The 26,361-nt window shown below is 35.3% G+C and overlaps 1 protein-coding gene across 2 annotated transcripts in view; it reads left to right on the top strand.

Annotated features, from left to right (window-relative positions):
* wds (WD repeat-containing protein wds) overlaps nt 1-26,361 on the top strand; it is a 302,400-nt gene that overhangs the window by 73,728 nt on the left and 202,311 nt on the right. The window contains exons 5-6 of one of the 2 annotated variants that reach the window (XM_090371872.1): nt 1,915-2,004; nt 18,766-18,855. In XM_090371872.1, coding sequence (XP_090227998.1) covers nt 1,915-2,004; nt 18,766-18,855 — 180 coding nt within the window. Of the gene's footprint in view, nt 1-1,914; nt 2,005-18,750; nt 18,856-26,361 lie in introns of both variants that reach the window. The other variant, XM_090371871.1, reaches the window with a different exon arrangement.

Genomic DNA, 26,361 nt, shown 5'->3' with positions numbered 1-26,361 from the left:
AAAAACACTTCCCTATTACAGGAAGAGTAGAGAAATATTTATGTTGATAAATGCTATGAATTGGTGGATTCTGTTACGTAAAGACTACATGTTATACACTGAGTGATCACTGAATTATGACCACCCCTATGAAAACTGAATGAGACCCGTTCACCACATGAGGTACGAGAGTGCGGAGATAGTCGTAGCATAGTTAACGTGTCAGTGGTTCTGTAGGTAGTAAAATTCCAAGGGGATGGGTAAAAGGAAGGATTTATCGGATTTTGATAAAAGACAGATTGTGAGTGCTTGATGAGCTGGTGCCTCGATTTCCCAAACAGCTGAGCTGGTGGGGTGTTTGAGAGCCACCGTAGTTTTTTGTTGTTTGACCATTTTGACTGGCGTCAAAATGGTCAAACAACAACCCGCTGGCAAAACTGCAAAGGTCAGCAAAAGGTTGATGTTAGAGGTGAGCGCTGAGTCTGGCGACTCTTACAGGTGAACAGGTGCAGCACTGTTGAAGAGTTGACTACCCAATACAACATGGGCCAACTTGGAACAATGTCTGGCATGACCATATGTTGCAAGTATGGGCTATACTGGCAGACGACCCCTATTGTATCCTTTCCTAACCAAGGTTCATTGGCATGAAAGATTCACCTGGTGCAAAGAGCATGCAAGTTGGACATTAGAAGATTGGAAAAAGGTATGCTGGTCGGATGAGTCATTATTTACTCCACACCGTAGATGGTCGTGTACGGATTTGGCATCAACAACATTGAGGCAATTCATCCATCATACATGGTATCAAAAGTGCAGTCCAGTGGAGGCAGTTGTATGGTGTGGGGCATGTTTCACTGGCAGGAACTTTGGATCCTTGGTGCATGTGGAACAATGTATCAGTTGTCTCCGCTATCGTCAACTGCTTGCTAACTGTTGTGTACACCCCACTATGTTACACTTTTCCCCGAATGGCGTTGGTGTCTTCCAAAATGGCAGTGCTCAGAAGCCATCGGGCACTTGTTGTGCAGGAATGGTTTGAGGAACACAGTTGTGACTTCCAACATATTGATTGGCCTCCGAACTCCCCCGATATCAGTCCCATAGAGCACTTGTGGGACACTATGGAAAGGCATATCAGGTGTCTGGATACACCAATCACCTCCATGCCTGCATTGCTGGCCACATTACACACAGCTTGGTTAGCAATACCTCCCAAGTGCTTCTGACATCTTGTCAAATCAATACTATGTTGGATAGCTGCTGTACTGAGGACAAAAGGAGGACCTACGAAGTATTAGGTATGTGGTTATAATTTAGTGATCACTCAGTGTATATAGACCAAAGGAAGAGTCCATGTCTCGTACTATAATCTCATTAGTAAAATGTCTTTTCTGTTAGTATGGTTTGTTGGTTGTTTGGGAGTTCTCTGGCACATCAATTTCTGGTCATAATACACCAGTTCATATGGCTTGTTAAGTCTGTATAAGGATATACATACAGGCTGATTTACATTTTATTTCTGCTGAAAAAATGCAGAATAACTTATGGGTAAAATCGTAAGCTGCTATCTGAGATTGGTTAAGTACAGTCGATTGTAGAAATTAAGTGCCTCTTCAGTCTCTGACTGAATTTGAACCCAGAACTTGCATAACAAGTGACACATTCAAACCCTGCTATACTGCCATGTAGGCTTAACAGACTGATGTTTTGCAGTTATGGGGTGTGGAAATCCAGACAAGGAAGACATTTTACTCATTAATGACATTTTTGTTATACTGATATTTGGTTATCACACCCACCTGTCACCAGTTACAGCATATTCCTTAAACTTTATTTGTAAAAAATTGTAAATAGCTTGCTGTAATATGTTAAAGAGAAAAAAATATAGTAATCTAAAATAATTTTATGTTACGTTGTTGTCTCTTTTGATAGGGAATATCAGATGTTGCTTGGTCTAGTGATAGTCGACTGTTAGTCAGTGCTTCCGATGAAAAAACTCTAAAAATATGGGAAGTTAGTTCGGTGAGTTTTTTTTTTTTTTTTTTTTTTAATAGATTTTTCCTTTTGTGTGTGCATGTTTTATATTTTGTTTTTTTTTAACAAAAGTTTGAGTAAAATGACCATACTTCTATTAAATCTATACCCCAGTGCAATTTTCTATTGTTGTTTTATATAAATGAAAGTTATGGTTTTTATCTTTTTATTTATTTATTATTTTCTTTTAAACTGCATTCAAATGGACTAAATTCGATTTTTGCTTCATTTCATAAAGTAGATCACCAGGGCAAGATTATTTGGGGTGTTCTTAATTTCAGGATTAGTCTGTTTTGACAGATTAGAGGCTGTTGTTCATTAGGCTTACAAATAATATTTTCACCTCCCCCAGAACATCAGTTTAGTAGATTCTCACAAGCATAATTTGTAGATTGACTAGTTAGTAACTATGAACTTTTTTAAATTTATATAATTAAAACAATAATTTAATATTTTATGAATTAAAATTAAAAAGCTGACTCATGAGTCATATCAATAAGGGTTTTCATTTGTCTTGTTAAAATAAAACCTTACATTCCTTATATATGTTAATATGAATATAAGCCATACAGTGCAAGGAAGGTACAGGCTTTTGTTGCAGTGCCCAAAAAATAAATAAAGAAAAAGTATTAAAAAAAAAAAAAAAAAAAAAACCTACCTGTTTCCCTCCATAGGTAACAATCCATCTGACCTTTGAACATCAACCATCCAGTGTTGATGGCATATACCCAGTAGTTTTGAAGGAGACTGCCAGGCAATGTATTGAATCATTGAGGATAATTGTGAAGGCATCTTTGGATTGGAGAAGTGCCAACATATTGCCAGTACATAATAGCAGTTCTAAGAGTGAAGTTGATAACTACAAACTGGTTAGTCTGATTTCAGTAGTTAGGAAAATCTTAGAGGCTGTGATTAAGAGTGCAATCCAGGACATTTAGAGAGAGAGAGAGAGAGAGAGAGAGAGAGAGAGAGAGAGCATTCTTAAGGACACACAACATGATTTTGTTAAGGGAAAGTCATGCTTAACTAATTTAGTAGGCTATTTTGGCACAGTAGGGAACAATTTCAACATAGTTTATTTGGATTTTTATAAAGCATTTGACTCTGTCCCTTATCAGAGGTTACGAGGTAAGCTAGAAAAGGTTGGGATTACTGGAAAGATTCTAAGTGGGTTGCTGTATTGCAGAAGGTTGTGATTAATGGATATTCTTCAATTGTTGTAATGTTAGGAGTGGGGTCCCAATTGGTTCTTCTCCACTGTTGTTGCTCATTTTCATAAATAACATCAATGAAGGGATAGAAGGCATGATGTCAAAATTTGCACACAATGTAAAGATTGGTAGATTTGTTAATGATCAGTGACAAGCAGCACTCCTTCGGGATGACTTGAACAGACTTCAAAGATGGTCAGAGAAGTTCCAGCTATGTTTTAATGCAGCTAAATGCAAGGTCTTATAGTTGGGGAATGCAACCCAAAAATAAATTATACACTTGGTGGCGTTGAATTAAAAACAGTGGACAAAAGGAAGGGATCTGGGAATTACAATACAGGCAGATATGAAGTTTTCTGAATGGTGTAAACAGGCAGCCAGGAAAACTCATGGTGTTCTATCGATTTATCGAATGTTATCTTGTAGAAATAGTGAGGTCATAAATCCCACTGTATAAGGCAATTGTAAGACCTCATCTGAAAAAAAGACCATTGAGCATCTTGAAAGGATCCAAAGACAGGCAGCTCGAATGGTGAGATTGACAGAAAGACGACCATATGAGGAAAAACTTGTGGGCTACAGAGCTTTGCATCCAGGCATCTCAGAGGTGACCTGATTGAGGTTTATAAGAGCTCTGAGAGAGTTTAGTAAAATGAATGAAGGTGGAATTTTCATTGTTATAAAGAATTCCAGAACTAGGGGCCATAAATTCACATTACAGGAATTAAGTTTAGATTAGATTGGAGGATATTTTCTTTTATCCAGCAAGTCATTAATTGCTGAAACAAGCTGCCCTCGCAGGTAGTTGAGAGGCTAAAGGTTTGAATAAATTTGAAGGTCAATTGGATAGTTACTTATATGATGTAGGAAGCATATAATTTGTGTTTTCTTATCTACTTTTTTTTTGTCACTGGCTTCCTTGTGTTACATGGCGAACACTGTTTTTATTTTATTTTGTTATATTAACAGCTCCTTGGCTAAAAGAAAACGTATTACAAAGGAAAGTTTTCTCTTTCCCTATAATTTGAATTTAAGGTCTGGAATCATTTATGAAGGTGAAAATTTCATCTTCATAAATTACTAGACCTCTTTCAGGTCCCCTTCAGAGTGCCTAGTTACCAAACTCTGTAGTCTTTGGATTCTTTCAAGAAGGACTGTCTTTTTTTATCCATAATTGAACACAATATTCCAACTGCATTTGCCTTATACAGTGGGATAATGACCTCCTTATTTCTAAAAGGAAATGCTTAATTCATTGATAGGACTTTAAAATAAGCCTTCAATGCTACATGTTTACGCTGCTCGGAGAGCTTCATATCTGTCTATATCCAAACTCCAAAATCCCTTTCTTTCTGTATTTTTAATATACGCCCACCAAACCTGTAAGTTATTTTGGGATAATATTCCCAAGTGTAAAACATTGCAATTACAGCATTAAAACATAAGTGCCATTTTCCTGGCCACCATTGAATAAAGCCTATCCAAGTCAGCCTGAAGGAGAAATGTTTGGTGCTGATCATTAACCACTTTCCAATCTTCATATCGTCTGCAAATTGACATCACACCTTCTATTCCTTTGTCAATATCATTTATAAAACCAATCCAAGAACCGATCCCTAGGGGACAATACATTTTTAATATCATGTTGGTGGTAGATGACTCTCATCAACCAGTGCAATACCACCAATTTGCTTATTGGAGGCTTGAAGTGGTGGAACCTATATTTAGTCTCTAGAGCTAAGTTCTGGTCAACCTTTCTCCATCTCTTCCATCATACAGTATGATGATGACTTTTGAGGTTATGATGAACATCGTGGCGAGATGCAATATTCCTTGAATTTCGAGGGTACAGCTCTAAAACGGCGTTCGCAGGCCAGCCACTAGTTAGTACACCGGACCGAACCTATTGGTAACTCTCTAGGAGGCTTCCGGATCAGCTAGTGTATAATCTTGCTACCTCTACTCTGCCAGACAGTGACTGGAGGGAGTCAGAGTAGTGTGTATGCGGGGAGCATTGTCGATCCCACATTATGTCAAGGATCTGGGTATATTCTTACCGTTTGTATGCCATATCCAAAAATTTCATTACTTCATACAGCATGTCCCACCCACTTTTTCTTACTATTGAATACACCATGAATTGTCAAACTAATAGAGCAAGTTTATCTGCGAAAAGATCTAAACCTCCCAAGCACTTTCTAATTCATTTCACAAATATACGTGGTCTAAATTCTAATCTTAACGATTTCCACTTGCAGTCAGCCAAACCCCATGTACCTTTTCTGACAGAATCTCAGTTATCGGTTGATTCAACTACTGCTCATCTCAGATGCCCAAATTATTCTCTGTATGATTCCTTTCACCTCAAAGGTGGTACTTGTGCATATGTCCGTTCTGATATTCCCTATCAGAGACTTAGCAATTTCGAATCTCCTCTCTTTGATCTTCTCTGGCTTAAAATCTCTCTACCTCATTGTGTCAAATTCATCTGTTGTCTCTACCGTTCTCCCAACTCCACTAATCACTTAGAGCTCTTTGACTTTCTCCAGTCCAACTTTCCTAACAGTGAAGTAATTTTCCTTGATGATTTTAATGTTCAATTCCAGCTGGCTTCTGTGTTTTAGTCACACCGACCCAGCTGGTAGAGATGCTGAGGCTTTTGCAATTACTAATGACCTTGCATAGATTGTTCATTTACCTACAAGAATACTGGACAATCCTAATCATACAGCAATACGCTTGATCTTTTTCTCACAAACAACCCTTCTAAGTACAAGGTCGAAGTGAGAAGTCCTTTAGGCACTTAATCACAAATTGGTGATCGTCTCTTCTCCAATGGAACCTTTATCTCATGACTATTCCCAACCTCGTGTTTTTTGGCATTACAAGAATGCAAAATGGGATGACCTGCGAGACTTCTTTTCTTCTTTTCCTTGGTCGGATTACTGTTTCAAAACTTCTAATATCAACATTTGCTCAGATCATGTCAGTGAAATTATTCTTGCAGGAATGTAATCCTTTATCCCACACTGCACTTTAAAATCTCGTCCTTTAAATAAACCTTGGTTTTCCAAGAAATGTGCTAAGGCTGTTCAAGAAAAGAATGTTGCATATCATAATTGGCTTGTTTCTAATTCTCCAGTTTCATTTTCTGCCTACACCAAAGCTCGCAACAATTGTAAAGCAGTTATTAATCAGTCCAAACTAGAGTTTGAAAAGGCTAAGAGTAGAAAACTTGCTTCTTGACCTAATGGTAGCCGAGCATTCTGGTCTCTTGCCAAATCTATTGGTTGCAACTTTTGCCCATCTCTGCTCCCACCTCTGTCCAAACCAGATGGTTCTGTTGTCACTTCAGCCAAGGATAAAGCTGCCCTGCTAGCATCCCATTTTCCTTCAAATTCATGTATTAATGATCTTGGTAAAACACCTCCCACCATTCCCATCACGCTCCATTCAATGCCTCCTGTGGTTTTCCGTCAAAAGGATGTCAGAAGGATTTTGACGAATCTTGATGCTAAGGAAACTCCACGTCCCGATGGTATTTCTGCACTTGTTCTCAAAACCTGTGCTCCTGAACTTACTCCTATTCTTTGCCGCCTTTTTTTTTTTCACTTTCTTATTCCAAAGGTGTTTTTCCTTCTGTTTGGAAATTTGCTCATATCCAGCCAGTTCCTGAAAAGGGTGGCAAATTCCTCCCATCCAATTACTTCTACTCTTTCTAAAGTAATGGAGAAATCAATTAACCGCCAACTCTTAAACAACCTAGAAACCTTCCGTCTGATCAATGATCACCAGTATGGATTCCGTCAGTGTTGATCCACTGGTGATATTCTGGCTTATGTTACCCATTTATGGACTAATTCAATGGAAAGGTTCGGTGAAAATCAAGTAGTTGCTCTTGACATCTGAAAGGCTTTTGATCATGTTTGGCATAAAAGTCTTCTAAACAAGCTTCCATCTTATGGTTTGCCAACTGTTTTTAGTTATTGGTTATCCAGTTTTCTCTCTGATCGCTCACTGAGGGTGATGGTAGATGGCTCTCTGTCTTCTAACTTCTTCACTAATGCTGGTGTCACCCAAGGTTCAGTTCTTTCTCCCACTCTTTTCCTCTTGTATATTAATGACCTTCTTCCATTGACTGGAAATCCTATCCATAGTTTTGCTGATGATAGCACATTGCATTCCACTTTCCATTTTGAGAAACCTTATCCTGCTCAATCAGCTTCAACTTCTCGAAAATATGCTACCAGTTCCTTAAATACTGATCTTCAGGTAATTCTCCAGTGGGGCAAAGACAACTTAGTTGATTTCAAACCTTCTAAAACTCAGTCTTGTCTTATATCTCGCAAAAAGGATTCTTCTGCTCCTATGCTTATCTTTAGTGACACTCCGATTTCTAGGCAAAATGATATATCTCTTTTGGGGATTACCCTGACTTCTAATCTCTCTTGGCACAAGCACATTACAAATATTGCTTCCTCTGCATATAAAAAACTTGGTTTTCTCTTTCGCTCTTGGCGTTACTTTTCTTCCAAACAGCTGCTCACTCTGTATAAATCGCAAATCCGCCCAGCCATGGAATATTGTTCCCACATCTGTGGTGGTGCCGCCAAAACCTCTCTCGGGTTTCTTGATTCCATTCAGAAGAGGGCAGTTAGGTTAATTAAAGATTCATCTCTAACAGAGTCTCTCCACTCGCTGTTTCATAGACGTACTGTTTCTGCTGCATGTCTCTTCTACAGATACTTCCATGGGCACTGTTCTTCTGAATTGGCTTCTATAATTCCTGCTCTCTCTTTCAAAACAGTCCGAACACGTGCCGCCACCTGCCAACATCCATTTACTGTCAGACTTCAAACTCACAGAACCAACTTTTCATCTTCCTCGTTTATTCATTCAACTGTTGTTTTCTGGAACAACCTTCCTTCTTATGTATTTCCTGAAAATTACAGTCTACAGAAGTTCAAGTCCAATGTCAACAAATATCTTCTTTCGTCTTCTCAATGTCCAACCCAAGCACGGAACTAAGTACTATAGGTTCTAATACCTTTTGTGTTTGGGGTTTACATAAAAAAAAAAAAAAGTTTGAAGACTAACCATTTACTATTAGTAGTGGAAAATGATGAAAGAAAAGCAAGTTTTAAAACATCAGCCAAAAAACAAAAAAAAAAAAAAAAAAATTTACTTCACCTGTCCATACCCTCCAAGAATTTGTCTAGTTCTTCCTTTTATTTATTCCATCTATCCACTGACTGAAGACAAACTTCTGCAAATCTATCTTGAAACCATCCTTCCTCAACTTGAGTTATGTTCCCTTGGGTTTAGTGTTAGCAGAAGGAAGAATGCCATCAACATTTAGCTAACTTGATCCATTCAAGGCCTTAAACACCTCAATCAGATCTCCCTGCAGATGCCTAGTCACCAGATGCTGAAATTTGCAGAATTGAAGCTCTTTCTTGGTAACAGCACCCATTTGTTCCCTTCAAACTGATTGCCTTTCTCTACACCTGTTTCAACAAATCTACATCTTTTCTAAAGTGAGGTCTTCAGACCTGTATACAGTATTCATTATGTAGCTTAAGCATAGCCTTATACAAAGGGATAATCATCTCTATATCACTTCTAGCAAAGGTTCTATATATCATCAACAAAACCCCGTGAGCTATCTGTAGTCTGTCTGCATTGCTTGGAGAATTTCATATCTGATTGCATAATTGGCCAGTCAATGTTAAACTTCAGCTGCCATTTCTCAGTCCATCAACCTAATTTTCCTAGATCTTGTTGCGGTAGCTGACCCGAATTACTGCCATTTAAACACAAGCCTTAGCTTACTGCCCTGCAGCCACCCTGCAGTTCATCTTACAATCTTACTCATAATTCCAACATGTTCCAACTTATATAGAAACCTCTCATAAGGAATGAATCATATTTTGCTGAAATCCAAATAAAAAATTAATTTTTCTATATCTAGCCCACAAGGCTCATGGCATAGAATTTTTCTCAGTGTGGTCTGTATGTTAACAAGAGACTGTTTTTACTTGGATAGGATGCACTTAAATAGAAGGGGTGCAAGAATATTTGCTTATGCTATCAATGTTAGGTGGGTCAGAAAACTGCTAGTATGGAGAGAATAGGAATTAGTAGTTTAACAAGCAGCAGTGTGTGTGTGTGTGTCCTTTCATTGCTTTTATTTTGACATGCAGCAACCTTAAAAGCAGAAGTGATAGCAGGGTGGCCTGCTGGGGCTCCACAGGAGCATGTTCACTTGTTTATACACTAATGGTAGGAGTACGTAAATAAATTTGTTGAGTTTGAAGTATTGGTTAAATCATCATATACCAATATTATTGGCATAACATGAACGTGGTGTCAGTTATTGGGGTACAGAATTTGAATGTGGTGATTGTGTGCAGAAAGGACAGACATCACAGGATGGTGGTCTTTTCAGTATGAAGCACATAGACTTTAAAATTGTACAACTGGTGGACAGCTTGTTCTATAATGAACAAGTATATGGACAAATAAAGTGAACAAGCAAATTAGAATGTCTAATCATAAGGGATTTTAACTTTCCAGATATCAGTTGGAACTTGTAGGTGGACTTCTTTCTGCACCAACTTGTTAGAGAGGCAATGAAAAGAATGCAGATGCTGTCACAAAGGTGATTAGTATTGGTAGGGGCAAATGATGCAAAGAAGCAAGCTTATACAGCATCAGATTAAAAAAAAATTATCCACCTCACTGTCCATCCCCTCTAAAAATTAAATTTTAAATAATTATAATATATAAAAAAATAATTAATCTTAAATTTATTCAAACTATCTACTTCAATGCCACCAGTGGAAATTTCCACTGGTTGCCTCTCTGGTCTGAATGCAAATTTTTGTACATCTATCCTGCAACAATCCTTTTTCAGTTTTTCCCATTATGTATGCTGTCTGAGAAAGGGTAAGGCTACATCATTTAGTTTACTTAATCCATTTAAACTTTAAATATTGGGTCCTGGCATTTCAGTGGGATGGGACCAACTGAGGTTGTTGAGAAATGGAAAGTGTTCAGAGAAGCAATAGTGGCCACCAAGTGTTTTATAACCACTAAAAGATATTGTTTGAGGTTTAGACCAAAATGGATGCCTGATGTACTTAATGGTAGAGAAGAAAAATGCATGGGCTAATTATAAATTGTCAGGGGACACAGTCCCACAATAACTATAAATTAGTGTGTAATGCAGTTACTCAGTGGGTTAGGCCAACTAAGACAAATTACGAAAAGTCTTTGGCTAAGAATTCAAAGAACAGCAGCAAGAATTCTTTGCATATATTCAAATAGAAGGAAAGAGATGAATCCCACTGGTTCACTAGATTTGAATAAAATTGAATTTATAATTTGTATTTAATTTATATATATACTCATACAGTCAATTCCGGTTATTTAGGACACATTGAGATTAGTGCATTTTGGCCCAATTAAGCAGCTGCCTCAATTATCCGAAGTTTCACGTAAATAGTTAAAAATACAATGGACCCCCGCTGTACAATCAAATCACGTTACGATGGAGTCACTATAGTAAAGTACCATTCACTATACGTGTAGTAAGCGCCAGTCATTGTGATCACGTTTGTGAATTGAATTTTAATTCTATTAAACAGCGATTCTAATTAGCAAAAATAGGAGGAATATTATCCACAGGCTATAAAAGTAATGATATATTAAGTACATATTACCCTTTATTACCTTACCAATTAAAAAAATAAATGATACCTGAAAATTGGAATAATTAATACGTACTGTAATATGTACGTACTAATTAGTATTAGTAACGGCCGCATGGTGCAAGAAAGCCTATGGCTTATGCTGCACGCCAAAAAAAAAAAAAAAAAAAAATCCGAACAAAACAATGATAAAAACAAAAAATAAATAAATAAATAAATAACTAAATAATAATAATTAACAACTAGTTGTTGACATTTCTTTTCACTGACATTTGTGGGTTGGGGTTAAAATTTAAAACAGTAAAAAGATAAGCATTCAATAACAAAGAACACGGCACACACAAATTGCAAGTAACACGATATGCGCAAGTGAGAATGAAGAGAAGATCCGAAAATTAATTTTTTTATATGATTGAATATTCCTTGGAAGTGTAAACACATTTCACCTTAATAACTCACAAAATTCCAGCTGTCAGTATTATTGCAAATTCAGTAAGATCGAGTTTACTATCCGTTTATGATAGATTGCACTAACAGAAAAACCCAATAAACAGGTGACTTCTAATTGTTTTATGGTTGTAGCCTCCAGAAATCCTACTGAACCACGTGGTATGGTCAGAGACAGTCGTAGGGTAATCTCCAGTGCTGCGGTCTCCTGCCCTGATTAAACGGCATGTTGTCTCAATTAAGCGAAGTAAACCCTGGCTATTTTCTCGATTGGGTTCTGTTTTTTCAGATTTGCCCCAAATAAACGGCTACTCCGATTAACCAGTGGCCCAAATAACCAGAATCCACTGTATATATAAATTAAAAAATAAATTAAAAGGATAGAGCAAACATCAGAGGCAGCAAAAACCATATTTCCCTAAATGATGCTTGAAATATAAAAAGAAATTGTAATAAAAATTAAATAAAAATCATGCCAGCAGCATAGCAAAACAGTAGAATGAAATTAGTCAAACGTATTAATCAAACCAAAAGGGAGGGAAGAGAAAAGGGTAACAAGACTAAAAATATTGTAGCAGAAACTCTTCAAAATAATTTAGAAAATCTAAATGAAATAATAAAATAAATCTTGGTCTCGTGGTCCTCTGTCGAGATAGGGCATAATGGTCAGTCTATTTTTGTTTTATTTTATTGTAGTTGGTTTACATCTCTGTTGGTGATATTTCACACAGTTTGGACTTGGTGCCTCTGTTTTCTATTTAATTGGCATCTAAAAATTTTTTATTTTATTATTTCATTTAGATTTTCTAAATTATTTTGGAGAGTTTCTGCTACAATATGTTACACACACACACTCTCTCTCTCTCTCTCTCTCTCTCTCTCTCTCTCTCTCTCTCTCTCTCTCTCTCTCTCTCTCTCTCTCTCTCCTGCTAACCCATCAGTAAAAACTTCATATTTTTTATAGATGAGTTAGTAGTAGTGAAAGTTATTTGATTTTATAATTACAAAAAGTAGTAAATATCCAGTGATATTAAAAGAAGTTACAGAAGAGGTAGTTGAATATTAGCCAACATAATGAGAGCATCTTTAAGTTCAGAAGAGCACCTGCAGATTGTAAAATGCAAATATATCTCTTATTCACAAGGCTAGTTCAAAGGGTGAAGTGGTTACTATAGACTTGTAAATTTAATCCATGTGCTGGGCCCCAGTAGCCTAGTTAGCAAGAGCGCTAGACTGTACTGAGTGGAGTGTGCGGGGTTCGAGACCAGCTGTTGGTAGTTGTGGATTTCCTCCTCAGTATCTTGAGTTGGTCAGTCTCAAGGCCGAGTGCTATTAGCAAGTCAAATCCAAGGATCCTAACTAGAAATGCATTTGAAATAAAAAAAAAAAAAAAAAAAAAAAATTAATAATAATAAAAATCCATGTGCCAAGTAAAATAATGCAAGAAAATTGAAGAAGTAATGCAAGATCAGCTTGTTAAGAGTAGAGCCATAAAGTAATTACAGCATGGATTTGTTAAATGGTGATCATGCCTCACCATTCTGATAGCTACACTGTGGCTGTTACAGAGGAACTCTATGTAAAGAATAATTTTGACATCATATACTTAGATTTCAGTAAAAATTTTGATACTGTACCACATTATAATTGTGTAAATTTGAACAATGTGGCATTAGGGACAAGTTACCACCATGAATAATGGGATAGATGAGTGGTGTGAGACAGAGTGGTTATAAATGGTCACTGTTCTTTGTGGACTGATGGTGACTGGGGTTCAACAGGGGGTTGGTGTGCCTCTTACTGTTTTTAATGATATTGATGTAGGTATTTCAAGTTTGCTGAATGAGCAAAGATGGGCATAGTGGTTAATGGCAATAATCAGGACATGCCACTTCAACACGATCTAGATAAACTCAATGGATGGGCTGGATAAATGCAAGGTAAGGTAAGATGTGGCATATTTTTAAATTAAAAAAAGGAGTGTTGCAGATTAGACTTGTGGAAATTCACATTTAACAAAAGAACTTGATGCGAAAAAAAATTGACATCATATACAATCAAACTTGGTTATAATGAGCATCAAGGGACCGACAAAATTTACCCATTAAAACCATTACTCATATCAGTGATGAGTTAAATCTACCTTCTATTTTTTTTTAATTCTCAATAACTTGATAAAAAGATAGATTCAAAAAACAAAAGAAATATTAAAGAGAGAAAAATATCATTAAATAATAATATAAATATTAATAATATATACAGCCAGTCCTTGTATAACACGTGTTTATACTACACGAATTCGATCATACACGATTTATAAATATGGGAACAATATTATATATAACACAAACCGAATTCGCTTATTCACGATTCGCCTCTGTGTTTACTAGAAATGGCAATTGAATGCGGAATCGCCCAAACTGAACGCAACACGATAGGAATGAAGAGAAGATTCTGAAAATGTATTTGTTTTTTATATTAGTGAAGGGGAAACACATTTTGCCATAATAACGTAAAAACCTACACAATTCCATCTATCGGTATTATAGTAAATGCAGTTAGATCAAGTTTACTACCAGTTTATAACAGATTCCACTAGTAGAAACGCAACTGGAAATCATTTTTGTTTTATGTAACCCCCAGAAATGTGCTTTAGTAAAATGTGAGGTGTTAATAGTGTCTCTGCCTTTACAATGTTGTTTATTCAGTTGCAACACGTGCGCAACTTTGTTTGTGTATCATTGTTTATGCTACACATTGTGCAACTTTGTTTATGTATTTTATTTGTAACTGTGCTTTATTCCCTAAAAATGAGTAAAATATTTAAAAGGTGCGAAAAGGAAGCGTCCTGGTGAAGACACTATAGATTCAGAGAGAAAAAGAAAAGCAATATCGATAAACAGGCGAACTGGGTCAAAAATGCTTACCCGGAAAAATTTGTAGTGGCCTCATACTAGCATTTATGGCCAAAATCACACTGGTCTCCATCGTCTTCTGGCCTCCGGCCCACTGGGGTTTCCCTGGTAAGGCTTATGGCCAGTCCACTTTGAACGAAATGAAAGACCATGTGATATTGCATGTGCTACCTAAATGAGGCAATGCTGAGAATTAGAAAGAATGCAGAGAAAATAAAAACAATTTTCATAGCAGAAACAACTCAAAGTGTAATTAAAATCAATTAGATCAAGACACGAAGAGATGGAACGGCTGTCATCTCTTTCAATAGAAAATCAAACAAAGAACAAGTTTGCTTATGATAGAAGCAGTAGCAATATTTTATTTTTATTTATTGTGTTTGGTAATGTTTTGGTTACAAATGTGTTCAATCTTGGGTGGTCAGCATCTAACCCTATTTTTCCCCATAGGGCCTGTTTATATTGCATGATTTTGCATTGCACGAGGGTTTCTAGGAACGTATAGCACTATAGACAGCGTACTGTTTATAGTGCTATACAAGGACTGACTGTACCTATATATTATTTGTATTAATATACTTGTATAAACTATTAAACACAAGTTATTTGTCTATAATTTTAAAACCATATGCTTAATACTAAACACTATTTATTTCTCTGTAATTCAAAACAATACTAATTAATAATAAACACTTCGATTAGGCTTTTTATTAATGAATCTTAATTAATTAAAATTAAAATCTTTAAAATTCCTTTAAAGATTTCACTTTGATATTTCTCAAGTTTCCCCTTAAAACACTCAACTCGTTAAGTCTCATTTGCCTTAGTTCCATCAAAAAAATTGACTAGTGTGTCCATTGCACCTTGAGCTTGGGAGATTGTCAGCACTGATTTTGATTCAGTTTCACTTGTCATCGTATCATCATCTTTGTTGACAGCATCTACAATGTCACTCTGTGGGAAGATCACTAGTTAACAAGTTGTCATCGACTCGTACAAATTCGTCGATGTTATTATTAAGACCTACAACATTGTTACGTAGCTACCATTTGGATAATGGTAAGTTGTTTTCATCATTTCCATCTTCTCTATGATTGAAATTTCATTTGAATTTAATTTCTATTTCTTGAAGCAATTCAATATGGGTGTCGAAGTAACATCGTTCCACACATCATTCAATAAATTTATCGCATCCAATATTGATATAGACTTGTTCAGTTTCTGTTCTCTTTGACTGATTAGATGTAGAACTATGAATATTTTATAAAATCCTTTCAAACTCTTGATAACACTCGTGTCCATCGGTTGTAAAATTGATGTCGCATTGGGAAGCAGAATCGCTAGTTTAATTTTGGAAAACTTTGAATCTGGGGATGTGCAGGACAAGTTATTAACTAAAAATAAAATATTTTTCTTGTTGAATAGCTCCTTATTCCAGTCATTTATGTATTGCCGAAAAATATCTGAATTCATCCAAGCTTTCTTGTTTGCAGTGTAATCCACAGACAGTTTCTTTATGTTTTTGAAACACCCAGGTTTTAACAATTTTCTGATAAGTTTTTTTATTTTATCAGTTCCTGTCATATTTGTGCATATGAGCACCATCAAACAAGTCTTTGATTTTTTTTTCTACCAACACATTTTCCCCCTTTGAATTTAAATGTATTGTCAGGTGTAAAATTATAAAGTCCTGTTTTGTTGGCATTGTAGATATCTTTGTCATTAAAATCTTTCCTGATTTCTGCCAAAACACAGTCAATCTATTCATTTGCCATTATTGGATCTATGCAGATCGAGATTCTCCACTAATTTTTGCTTAAACGATGTTATGTTGGTTTTTAAATCGATCTAGCCAATGGTTGTTACATACAAAATTGTCATGTACAAATTGTATAGCACATTTTTTTGCTCGAGCCTTCAAGATTGGATTGTCTATTGAAAATCCAACACTACTTTGTGTAGTGAACCATTGAAGCCAAAGAACGTATGTTCTTTTGCTGTGCTGATATGTAAACTTATTTATTCTTCCGCAATGTCAATACTGTTGAAGAGGACAAAGAAAACTTTTTAGACACTTCAACGCTTTTTTGCACCATGTTCTAACTCACGAATAATTTCTACTTTTTCGCAAATCAGGAGACACTTTCTTTTGTTAGTAGACATGTTTCCAAAGGAAGGATTCATTTCTAACTGATTTTACTTTAAAATGACAGAAAGTGTCCTGCATACAAACAGTTATTGTTTCCAAAATTCTTAGAATTCCTGAAATAAATTTATGGTTCAATGAATACAAGACAATCTGTAAACAAATTGCAATCTTATAAATTACAAGTGGAATGCCAATGCACTACAGAGGACAAGTTAGGTCATAAACCGGCCCCTAACCTGATGTGGGTTGTCATAAAAACTAAGTCTTTCATTTTTGTCTATTCCAAGAATTTTAGTTTTTTTAAAAATCTACTTGAGCAATTAAGAATGTTTACATGTTTGCATAGTTATCAAAATTTGTACAGTATATCCATGTAGTATGCTCATTATAACAGTGAGCGATTTTATAGGAATATACGTAAATTAAAATCATTATGGCTTTTTGCTCGTTACAGCTGTGATCTTGTTATTTCTGTGCTTGTTATAACCCAGTTCGACTGTACTTTGATTTCAGAAAAGCTTTTGATACTGTTCCACATAAAAGACTGCTGTACAAATTGGAGGAATTGGGGAGGGGGTTAATGCTATGGATAAAGGAATGGTTGAGTGGGTATCACGTGGCACACTGCCCTTCATAGACTAATGCTGTTAGTTGAGCCCCTCAGGGTTCAGTGCTAGGCCCATCGTTGTTTTCAATATTTTTTTTAATGATATTGATGAAAGCATGTGCGGCTCAGTATCTAAGTTTGCAGATTATACAAAGGTTGGCAGGATAATTAATGATAGCATATGTTACTGCAGTGTATCTATAAAAATTAGACAGATGTACTTAGAAGTGTCATCTAAAGTTTGTACATTGAAAAATGAAAGGTACTGCATATGAGTAGAGTAATTACAGAATAATATACCACTAGATGGTACCAGACTCAGAGTATCTAGGAGTAATCTTACAGTCTGACATGAAATTATTGCTGCACTGCAAACAGGCTGATAGACCAGCTCATGGGGTTCTATCGATATATGCAGTAATTTTGCCATCAGGGACAATCAATTGGTTAGGCTGTCTTGATTACTGTATTACGCTTAATTACTGTATTACTCTATGGAAAAACTCATTTTATGAACAGTATGCATCTCTTGGAGCAGGTACAAAGAAGAGTAACAAGGTTACTAAGGACACAAAAGTGTACTCTTATCATAAGACTTCATTCTGCAAATTTCAGAATTTGAAAACTAGTCACCTGTGAGGAGACCTGATTGAACTGTTTAAGGTGTTAAATGAATTGAATGAACTAAATTGATGGCAGCCTTACTCTTCCTCAAACACACAACCTAAATTGGAGAGGGGACATTAATTTGCATTCAGCCATAGAGAAATTAATTGTTGGAACAACCTTCCATTATCATTCCATTTAGTATTGTAGAAGTGGGGAGTTTGATTAAATTAAACAAATTATTAATGGGGATGGATAAATGATGTGGGAAGTTTTTTTTGGCTAATGTTGTATAACTTGTTCCTTTGCATCATTGACCACTAATATGAAGTTCTACCTAATGATTTGGAAGTAGATAGGTAGAACAAATTTAAGGATGCATTGGTCAAATTGTTGGAATGAATGGGAAAATTATCTTTTATTTATTTATTTTTGTCTGAAGCTGTATAAGCTTTGTTTTCTTGCATCATGTCAGTGCTAATACTAACTTGTAAGAAAGGTTTTCAGTAGGAGGTTAGACTCAAACATTCAGGAAAATGAGATGTATAGCCAGGTTTGGTTGCACAATTTGTTCGTGTCTCATTCTCTATATAATTACTGGCTAAGAATAGCCCTAATCCTTTTTCTCCCCTGTAATTTCATGGTATAGCTTCATGTTTTTTCTTTGTTTTTGAACTAAAATTTAAACTCAAGGGAGGAGACTTGATAACATTTAGACCAAAGAAAAAGGAAAAAAGGCTTAGGAATAGCAACTTGTACAATTGCTGTACAAGTTGTGTTATCTGTCAAGGGAACTGCTGTAAATGGTCCATAAATTAAAGCATTTTTAATAAGTACTGACTTCGATTAATTTAAGTTTGAAAAACAAAACTAATTAAAAAGAACATCTTTGATATTTCAAAATTAATGTAAAATCTTGCACAGTAAGAAAGGTTTCAGTTTGGTGAATAATTATGGTTTTTCCTTAAAAAAAAAAAAATTAAGTATATATTCTATGTGATGTGGGATTCTTTCAAAATATTAGTTATTATTTTATTCTGAAAATTTTATTTTACATCACACAGTATCTATTTAATTGTTATAATAGGCTTATGTATTACAGGGAAAATGTTTGAAAACACTCAAAGGGCATAGTAATTATGTATTCTGTTGCAATTTTAATCCACAGTCAAATCTCATTGTTTCTGGTTCGGTAAGTTTCTTTTCAATTTTTTGTAAATTAAATTGTTTTATTATTTAGTAATTATTCATATGATTAAATTTATTATATAAAATATTTGCAATATTTTATATAATAAAGTATTGCAAATAATCTTTGTATTGATATGTACTATATATGCCTTTATTGCATATAAGCAGTATCAGCATATATTTTGATCCATCCATCAATCAGTCAGCATTTTTATTGTCAAGAATATTACAGAGTAACAAAGATTAAGCAATATACAGTAGACTTACAGAATAATGGCATCTTCGGGGATTGAAGGTGCTGTTATTTCGATTTTTATGTTATCTAGAAAGTTTTATCTTTAATATATTTAATGCAGAAATAATGAGGTTAAATAAGAAATAGAGATTAAGAATGCAATTTTATTAACTGCACATAAAAAAAAAAAACATCCTGTAATATGTAAACAAATAAACATAAACATGCTTTATGTTTATTTGTCTTTATGTATATAAACATAAAAAAGTTTAAAAATTATGAAATATTTGCCTCAATCTCTTCATAGGATGATTTCTATATACAGTGTTCCTAAAGATACTTGTTTAAACATGATTTGAAAATTATTTAAAATACATAACTTCGGTAAAATTTTTAAAATTCCCAACTCCATTTTTATTTGATATTAAATGGAAATGACGTCATTTCCGTGTCCCAAAATTGTGACAAATTGATTTTAATACCATTCGAAATTTAGGTGCCACCAAAGGTGTTTACACATAAAAAATGTGCATCAATGAAACAGTGATATAAGAAAATTTCTGAAAAAAAACAATTACTATTCCTAAAGAAAACCATCAAGAAAATGTACCCTCTACTATACAGGTGAAGCATTAAAAAAAAATGGCACCCTCTACATCAGAGGTTCCCAAACTTTCTCGGTTCACGGTATCCTTATGTCCCAGTAATTTTTTCATGGCACCCCTAGGCCAAAAGAAATACCTAACACAGTGGTTTTCGACTTTTTAATATATACCTTAGCATTAGTAGAGGCATATGATTCAAGAAAGCAAGCTTATGCAGCATCAGCCGGGAAAAAAAAAAAAAAAAACTTCCACTTCACTCCTCCGTTCATTCAAAATACCTGTCCAGCTGAGCCTTAAATTTATTTAGGCTATCAACTTCCACAACAAGGGATGGAAGTCTGCTCCACCAACCAACTACCCACTGGCTAAAGGCAAATTTCTGCATATCTATCCTACATCTGCCTTTCCTCAATTTGAATTTATGCCATCTCAGGTGATTCTTCTGAGCAAGAGGAAGAATCCCATCAGCATTGAGCATGCTCAAACCATTCAAGGCTTTATACACCTCTATCAGATCACCTCGCCGGTGCCTAGTCGCCAGACACTGTAATTTGCAAAACTTAAGCCTTTCTTCGTAAGAGCAACCCTTTGTTCCATTCACTAATCTTGTTGCCCTTCTCTGTACTCGTTCCAGCAGCTCTACATCCTTCTTGAAATAAGGCCTCCAGACTTGTATACAGTACTCAAGGTGTGGCCTGACCATTGCCTTATACAAGGGAATAATCACCTCCTTAACCCTGCTAGAAAAATTCCTGTATATCATTGACAAGACACCATGAACTACTCTTGCAGCCCATCTGCACTGCTCAGAGAACTTCATATCTGCCTGCACAATTACCCCCAGGTCCTTTTCATTCTCTACCACTGTCAGTGTAGTACCACAGAGTTGATATTTTGTTCTGGGGTTGCTGTTTCCCATATGTAGTACTTTACATTTGTCAATGTTAAACTTCATTTGCCACCTCTCAGCCCATCTGCTCAACCTTTCCAGATCCTGTTGCAGCAGCATAGCGTCAGTAGTGTCCTTAACAACCCTGCCAACCTTTGTATTGTCTGCAAACTTGGACATTAAGCTTGATATACCATCATCAATATTATTTATAAATACAGAAAACAATAATGAACCCTGAGGGACTCCACTAATAACATTAGTCCACGATGAGCATTGTCCATTGATTACCACTCTCTGTCTTCTCTCCCTCAAACACCCCTTTATCCATAGCAGCAATTTGCCTCCAATGCCACACTGCTCCAATTTGTGCCGCAGTCTTCCATGTGCAACAGTATCAAAAGCCTTTCTAAGATCCAAGTATATAATATCAAAGTTATTCCCTGCCATTTCTTTTGTGACTGCATCATAGTATCCAATCAAATTGGTCAGGCAAGACTTCCCCTTAACAAAACCATTCTGTGTCCGAGTCATTACTGAAGTCTTGTCTAGATGATCCTACAGTGCTTCTTTAAGCAGTGCCTCTTAATTTTCCTGGAACAGAAGTTAAACTCACAGGTCTATAATTACTTGTGTCAGCCTTTGATCCTCCTTTGTGAATTGGGGTCACATTTGCACATCTCCAGTCTATGGGTACCTCCCCTGAGTCCAAGGAAGCTCTCATAATTATGGATAAGGGTTTGCTTACTTCCTTTGCTGCCTCCTTTAATATAACTGGATAGATCCCGTCCACCCCGGGTGCCTTTCTTGTGTTTATCTTCAACAATTTCTCCTCCACTTTACTCTCAGTTATTACAAGATTATCTGGCTTACTGCCAGAGTTGAAAAAACGTCTGGCATTCCCCTCGCTGAATAACTCCTCATGTGTGAATGTCGATGCAAAATATTCATTTAGTTTATTAGCTACCTGAGCAGGATCATCAACAGTTGAACCATCGATACCTATATAATAATTTTATTGTTTATATAGAGGTACTAAATAAAGATCAATTATAGATCACCACAAAATTAAAAAGATACGGTACAATGGATATTGTACCGTACCCCTTATATTGTACCCTTTTTATAACGAAATAAATATATAAATTTCAAAAAATAATAACTTTAAGTAACTTAAACCCAAATTACACGACACCCCAGTTGGAAACCACTGCTCTACATCTTTATAAAGCAGACATATTTGAAGGGGGTCAGTACAGAAAAATTTTTTTTTTCCCTTATATTTTCTAAGGCCCAATATATCATATGTTTTAATCAAATTTAAAAATTACAAAAGAATTACCCCAATCTCTTCATAGGGTGACTTCTATACACAATTCTCCTAAAGTGACTTATTTAAATACGATTTGAAAATGATATTAAAATTCATAAAACTTCGTTAAAATTCAATTGTGTTCAATCCTCTTTGTCCATGAATGATCAGACACCCCTTGATTATAGTCGAAAGCCCCAACCTGACCCCAGACCTATCCGATTCAGCAAGAAACCTTGAGTGACTGAAGACATTATGTTAAAAATAAAAGCCACTAAAAATATCAAGGAATATACTAAAATTTTGATGATGAAAATAAATAAACTACAATGACAACTATCTATTTGTCCAAATAATATGGGTATAGTATTCATCCTCTCCTTACAATTTTTTTAATTGTGCCACGGAAATAGTCTCTTTTCGTGTAGTCAGTAAGGGTGTTGTTATATCGTTTGACAAGATCTTTGAATACTGTAACATCGACAATGATATATCAGACAATACTACCTTTGATAACTAGTATTGTCTGATATATCATTCGGTTTATTTGTATAATCCATTTTATTTAGCACCAGTAGCGTATCCCCCTTGTCCGTCTTTTGAATTACTATATCTTTATTCTTTCGTAATTTTTTCAATGCTATACCTTCATTTTTAGTTAACCTGGGTAAATGCGGGTCCTTAGGGCGCCTCCGTAGCCAGGTGGGCAGGAGCGGCAGTGCGTAGCACACGCTTCTTGATTAGACCGGGGTTCAAGCCCGTGCCCACCAAATACGGAGGATGTGGAAAGGTCAGGGAATGACCACCGCATATTTCCGGAGCAATATGGCCTTAGTTGCTAATGCTCCTAAAAACCAAATAACAACAGCGGGTCCTTAGTCCATGGTGCAATTAAAAAAAATCTTAAGACGAGACGAATAATACCTATATCATTTGGACAAATTAAATTACACAAGGAGGGTCGGTTCCTTATAGATTGGCATGAGGAATGGTCTAATGATACTAAGGGTAGAATAACTAATAAATTCATGCCTAGGGTGATAGAATTAAGTAAATCAAATCTACCTTGGTTTAATCCAGGCTTGACCTGAAATCATTTCTTGATTTCAGGTCATGGAAGTCTGAATTTTAAATTACATACTTTTGGCATTGCTGCTTCTCCACCGTGTAACTGCAGAGAGCCTGAAACAGTGCAGCATTTAATTTTTGAATGTAACTGTTACTTGGGTTATAGAAGGGACTTACAAATATTGACAAATATATACTAGGAGAATGATTTACCTAGATTTCTTGACAGTAAAGACTGCAGAATTCACAGATAAGATTTTTAGGTGAAGGAAAGACTGATCCTTAGCATTTGTGTTCCTTGAAAACAATATGAAGTTCTCTGTTTTCACTGAGCACAGAGCTTGTGCTTGGTATTTTGATTCCTCAAAAGACTTGGGAAAAATTGTGTATATTGAAAAAGAGCAAAGGAGAAAAAAAAAAGGAAAAAGAAGAGAAAAAAATTTGACTGCCTTAATTAGAAATAATTGATCAAGTTTTCATTGCTGAGGTTTGTAGTAATTTTGATTTTGGCTTAATTATAAACAAGATTGGATCAAGTTAATTATAAAGATTGGTGATAAAAAAATATATTGCTTAGGGTGATAGAATAATTTCCAAACTGACTTCCCACACAGGATGACAGATCTTGGAAAGTAAATTTTTCCCTGCAGCTTCATAATGCTGAAATCTCAGATTGGTTGTAATATTTTGGGTGTAGTCTATTACGTGAGATCAGGATTTCTGACTTGCTAAATTGAAATTTAAATTGATTTCAATTTAAATTTAAATTGAAATTTTGTTAGATAGATATTGAGCTGTTTGTTGACAAATTTATATCTTAGGTTGAAATCAAATTTCAATAGAGTTGACCTGTAGTGATGGAGATGATGAGGTTATTCGATTATCACAAGACTGAATTTTGGTTTAACATAGTTGTTGCTGGGTGTTCAGTATAATAATTTGATGTTTTCAATTGTGTAAATTGCTTTCTTACTACCTGTGGAAATCCCCATTAGCTAGTATTTTAACCTTCTTGTCCTTTCTTCACTGCATGGTCTTGTTTTAATATTAAGAGTTTTAATGTTAATACAGTAAAATCTTGTTAATACAAACTTGTTTTATACAAGGTACTTGTTTATATGAGGTTTACCATTCCCCTGTGAAAGGATAGGCTTTTCTATGTAAATATATTCGTTTAATACAAAATTCTGTTAATATGTACAAAGTTCTTTTTCACCCCGTGAGAAATAAATATTGTCATTTTATAGGTTTAATACAAATCTTAGCAGATTGTTCTGATTATTCGGCTCCCTACTTCCTGAAGGATGGCACAGAGTTGTTGGAAATTGATTTTGTGTAAACAAAGGCAGTTTATGGTAGCCACAATGTCAAGTGCACTCTGATAAACATCGTTCTGAAGGATGAGTTGTTTACATGCCTCCCCTCGCTCTCCACAGGAATAAGATCAGTTGCAATTGCTATCCCAGTTCAGAGTCTTTTGCTACCGTATATAGCAATATATTTTTGTGCCATTTTTATCTGAACTGATTTTTTTTTTTTTTTTTTGTTTGGAACTTGTCTTTAAATTAATTTAAAATTTGTTTATATTAAATCTTATCTAGTAGTATAACACTGCTAGATAATAGGCGACAAAATATAAATGGACGAAATTAACCCTGGAAATTAAACTAAAAATTATACAAAAGGCTGATAGAATGGAAAGAAGCAAAATGGACATTGCAAAGGAATACAACATCCTTTTATCTACAATACTGACAAACCAAAAAGACTTGAAGTGCATCACACTGGAGCAGTGATGAAAAACAGGAAACGAATCTATGGTGCAAAACATGAGAAGCTTGAAACAAAACTTTTCAAGTAGTAACAAAGGCGTGCATCTAATTTGCCAGAATTGGGTCCAATTTTGCAAGAGAGGCAAATTATCTAGCTCAGCAACATGAAATTAGTGACTACAAATGCAGTAGTGGCTGGCACCAAAGATTTAAAGATGAGAAAAACTGGGTTTTGCAAAATGTTTGCAGTGAGGCTGGATTGGTCGACAAAGAAAAGACTACAGACTGGTTGTGTTCTGTACAGTCCATTCTTGAAAAATATGAGGCAAAGATATTTTTAATCTTGACGAGACAGGTTTATTTTATAATTTGCTGCCAAATAAAATATTTACTGTTCAAGGAGAGTCTTATCATGGTGGAAAATTTAATAAATAAAGATTCACTGTTTTGTTATGCTGCAGTTCAGATGGCAGTACAAAACTATGCCCAGTTGTGATTGGCAAGTTTTCTAAACCAAGATGTTTTAAAGCAGTTAACCAACTTCTCTGTGATTATGAGGCAAATAGAAGTGCTTGGCTTACGATCAAAAATTTTCAGTTCTTGGTTATCAAAAGTGGACAGAACAATGGCTTCAGAAAAAGGAACATTTTGATTATTCTAGATCATTATACAGCACATTCTGCCAAGGCACTTAAGTTGACAAATATACAGCTGTTGTTTTTACCCCCTGCAATACCACCAGTTTAATGCAACCACTGAATCAAGACATTATTTATAACCTTGAGATCATAGAGAGCCCACCTGATAAGGTACTTGATCTGCAACATAGAAGGAGGGAACAATTTGCAGCCAAATTGGAATGTCTTGGGTGATATCTTGTTATTGCTTAGGGCAGTATTGCACCAAGTGTAAAAATCAACTACTTCAGAAAGAGTGGATTTGGAGAGAATATCATCGAAAAACATGGTCCAGCAGATGAATGTGATAGCATGGAGGAATGATAGCATGGATAACATGGAGGAATTTGAAGGAGCATATGGATTTAGTTGGTGAGTTTGTGAAGGTGGATGATGAAGTTTCTATCACTGCAATGCCCAACTCCAGAAGAGCTGCTGAGCACCAAACAAACTGGATGAGGTTTTTGTCACCAGCAACAGTGAAAGTGAAACAGCACACTCTGCCATCTAAAAAATATGCCCAAAATGCATTGAACATAATAGAGAATGTGTTGACGTGCAGTAATGTTGATAAAGAAACAACTATTGCATTTTATAATGTCTGTGCTATTGCATATAGGACAAACTGTGCAAACAACATTGGATTCTTTAAATTAGATTAATTTATTAAAAAGTTAATGGTTTGTATGTCTCCTTTTATATTAAGATTGTAATTCTTTTTACTGTGATACTAAAATATTGTATATATCAAAATATATACTGTACAATATTTTCATTTCCGTTAATTGCTTTTCTCTTAGTTTATCTTACAAATAAAATCTTTAAAGTGTGTTAATCCAACTGTATTGTTAGACAAGGCTTTTGTTTTTATTTTATTTTATTAATTTAAATTAATTTATTTTTGATATTAATATTATTTGGTCTCTCATATGACCACGACCAAAGTCAA

Source organism: Mastigoproctus giganteus, chromosome 4, assembly GCF_048544385.1.
Source record: "Mastigoproctus giganteus isolate SK-2022 chromosome 4, ASM4854438v1, whole genome shotgun sequence".
NCBI classification, from domain to species: Eukaryota; Metazoa; Arthropoda; class Arachnida; order Uropygi; family Thelyphonidae; genus Mastigoproctus; species Mastigoproctus giganteus.
The sequence above is the reverse complement of the archived record's forward strand: the minus strand, read 5'-3'. Positions and strand labels throughout refer to the sequence as shown.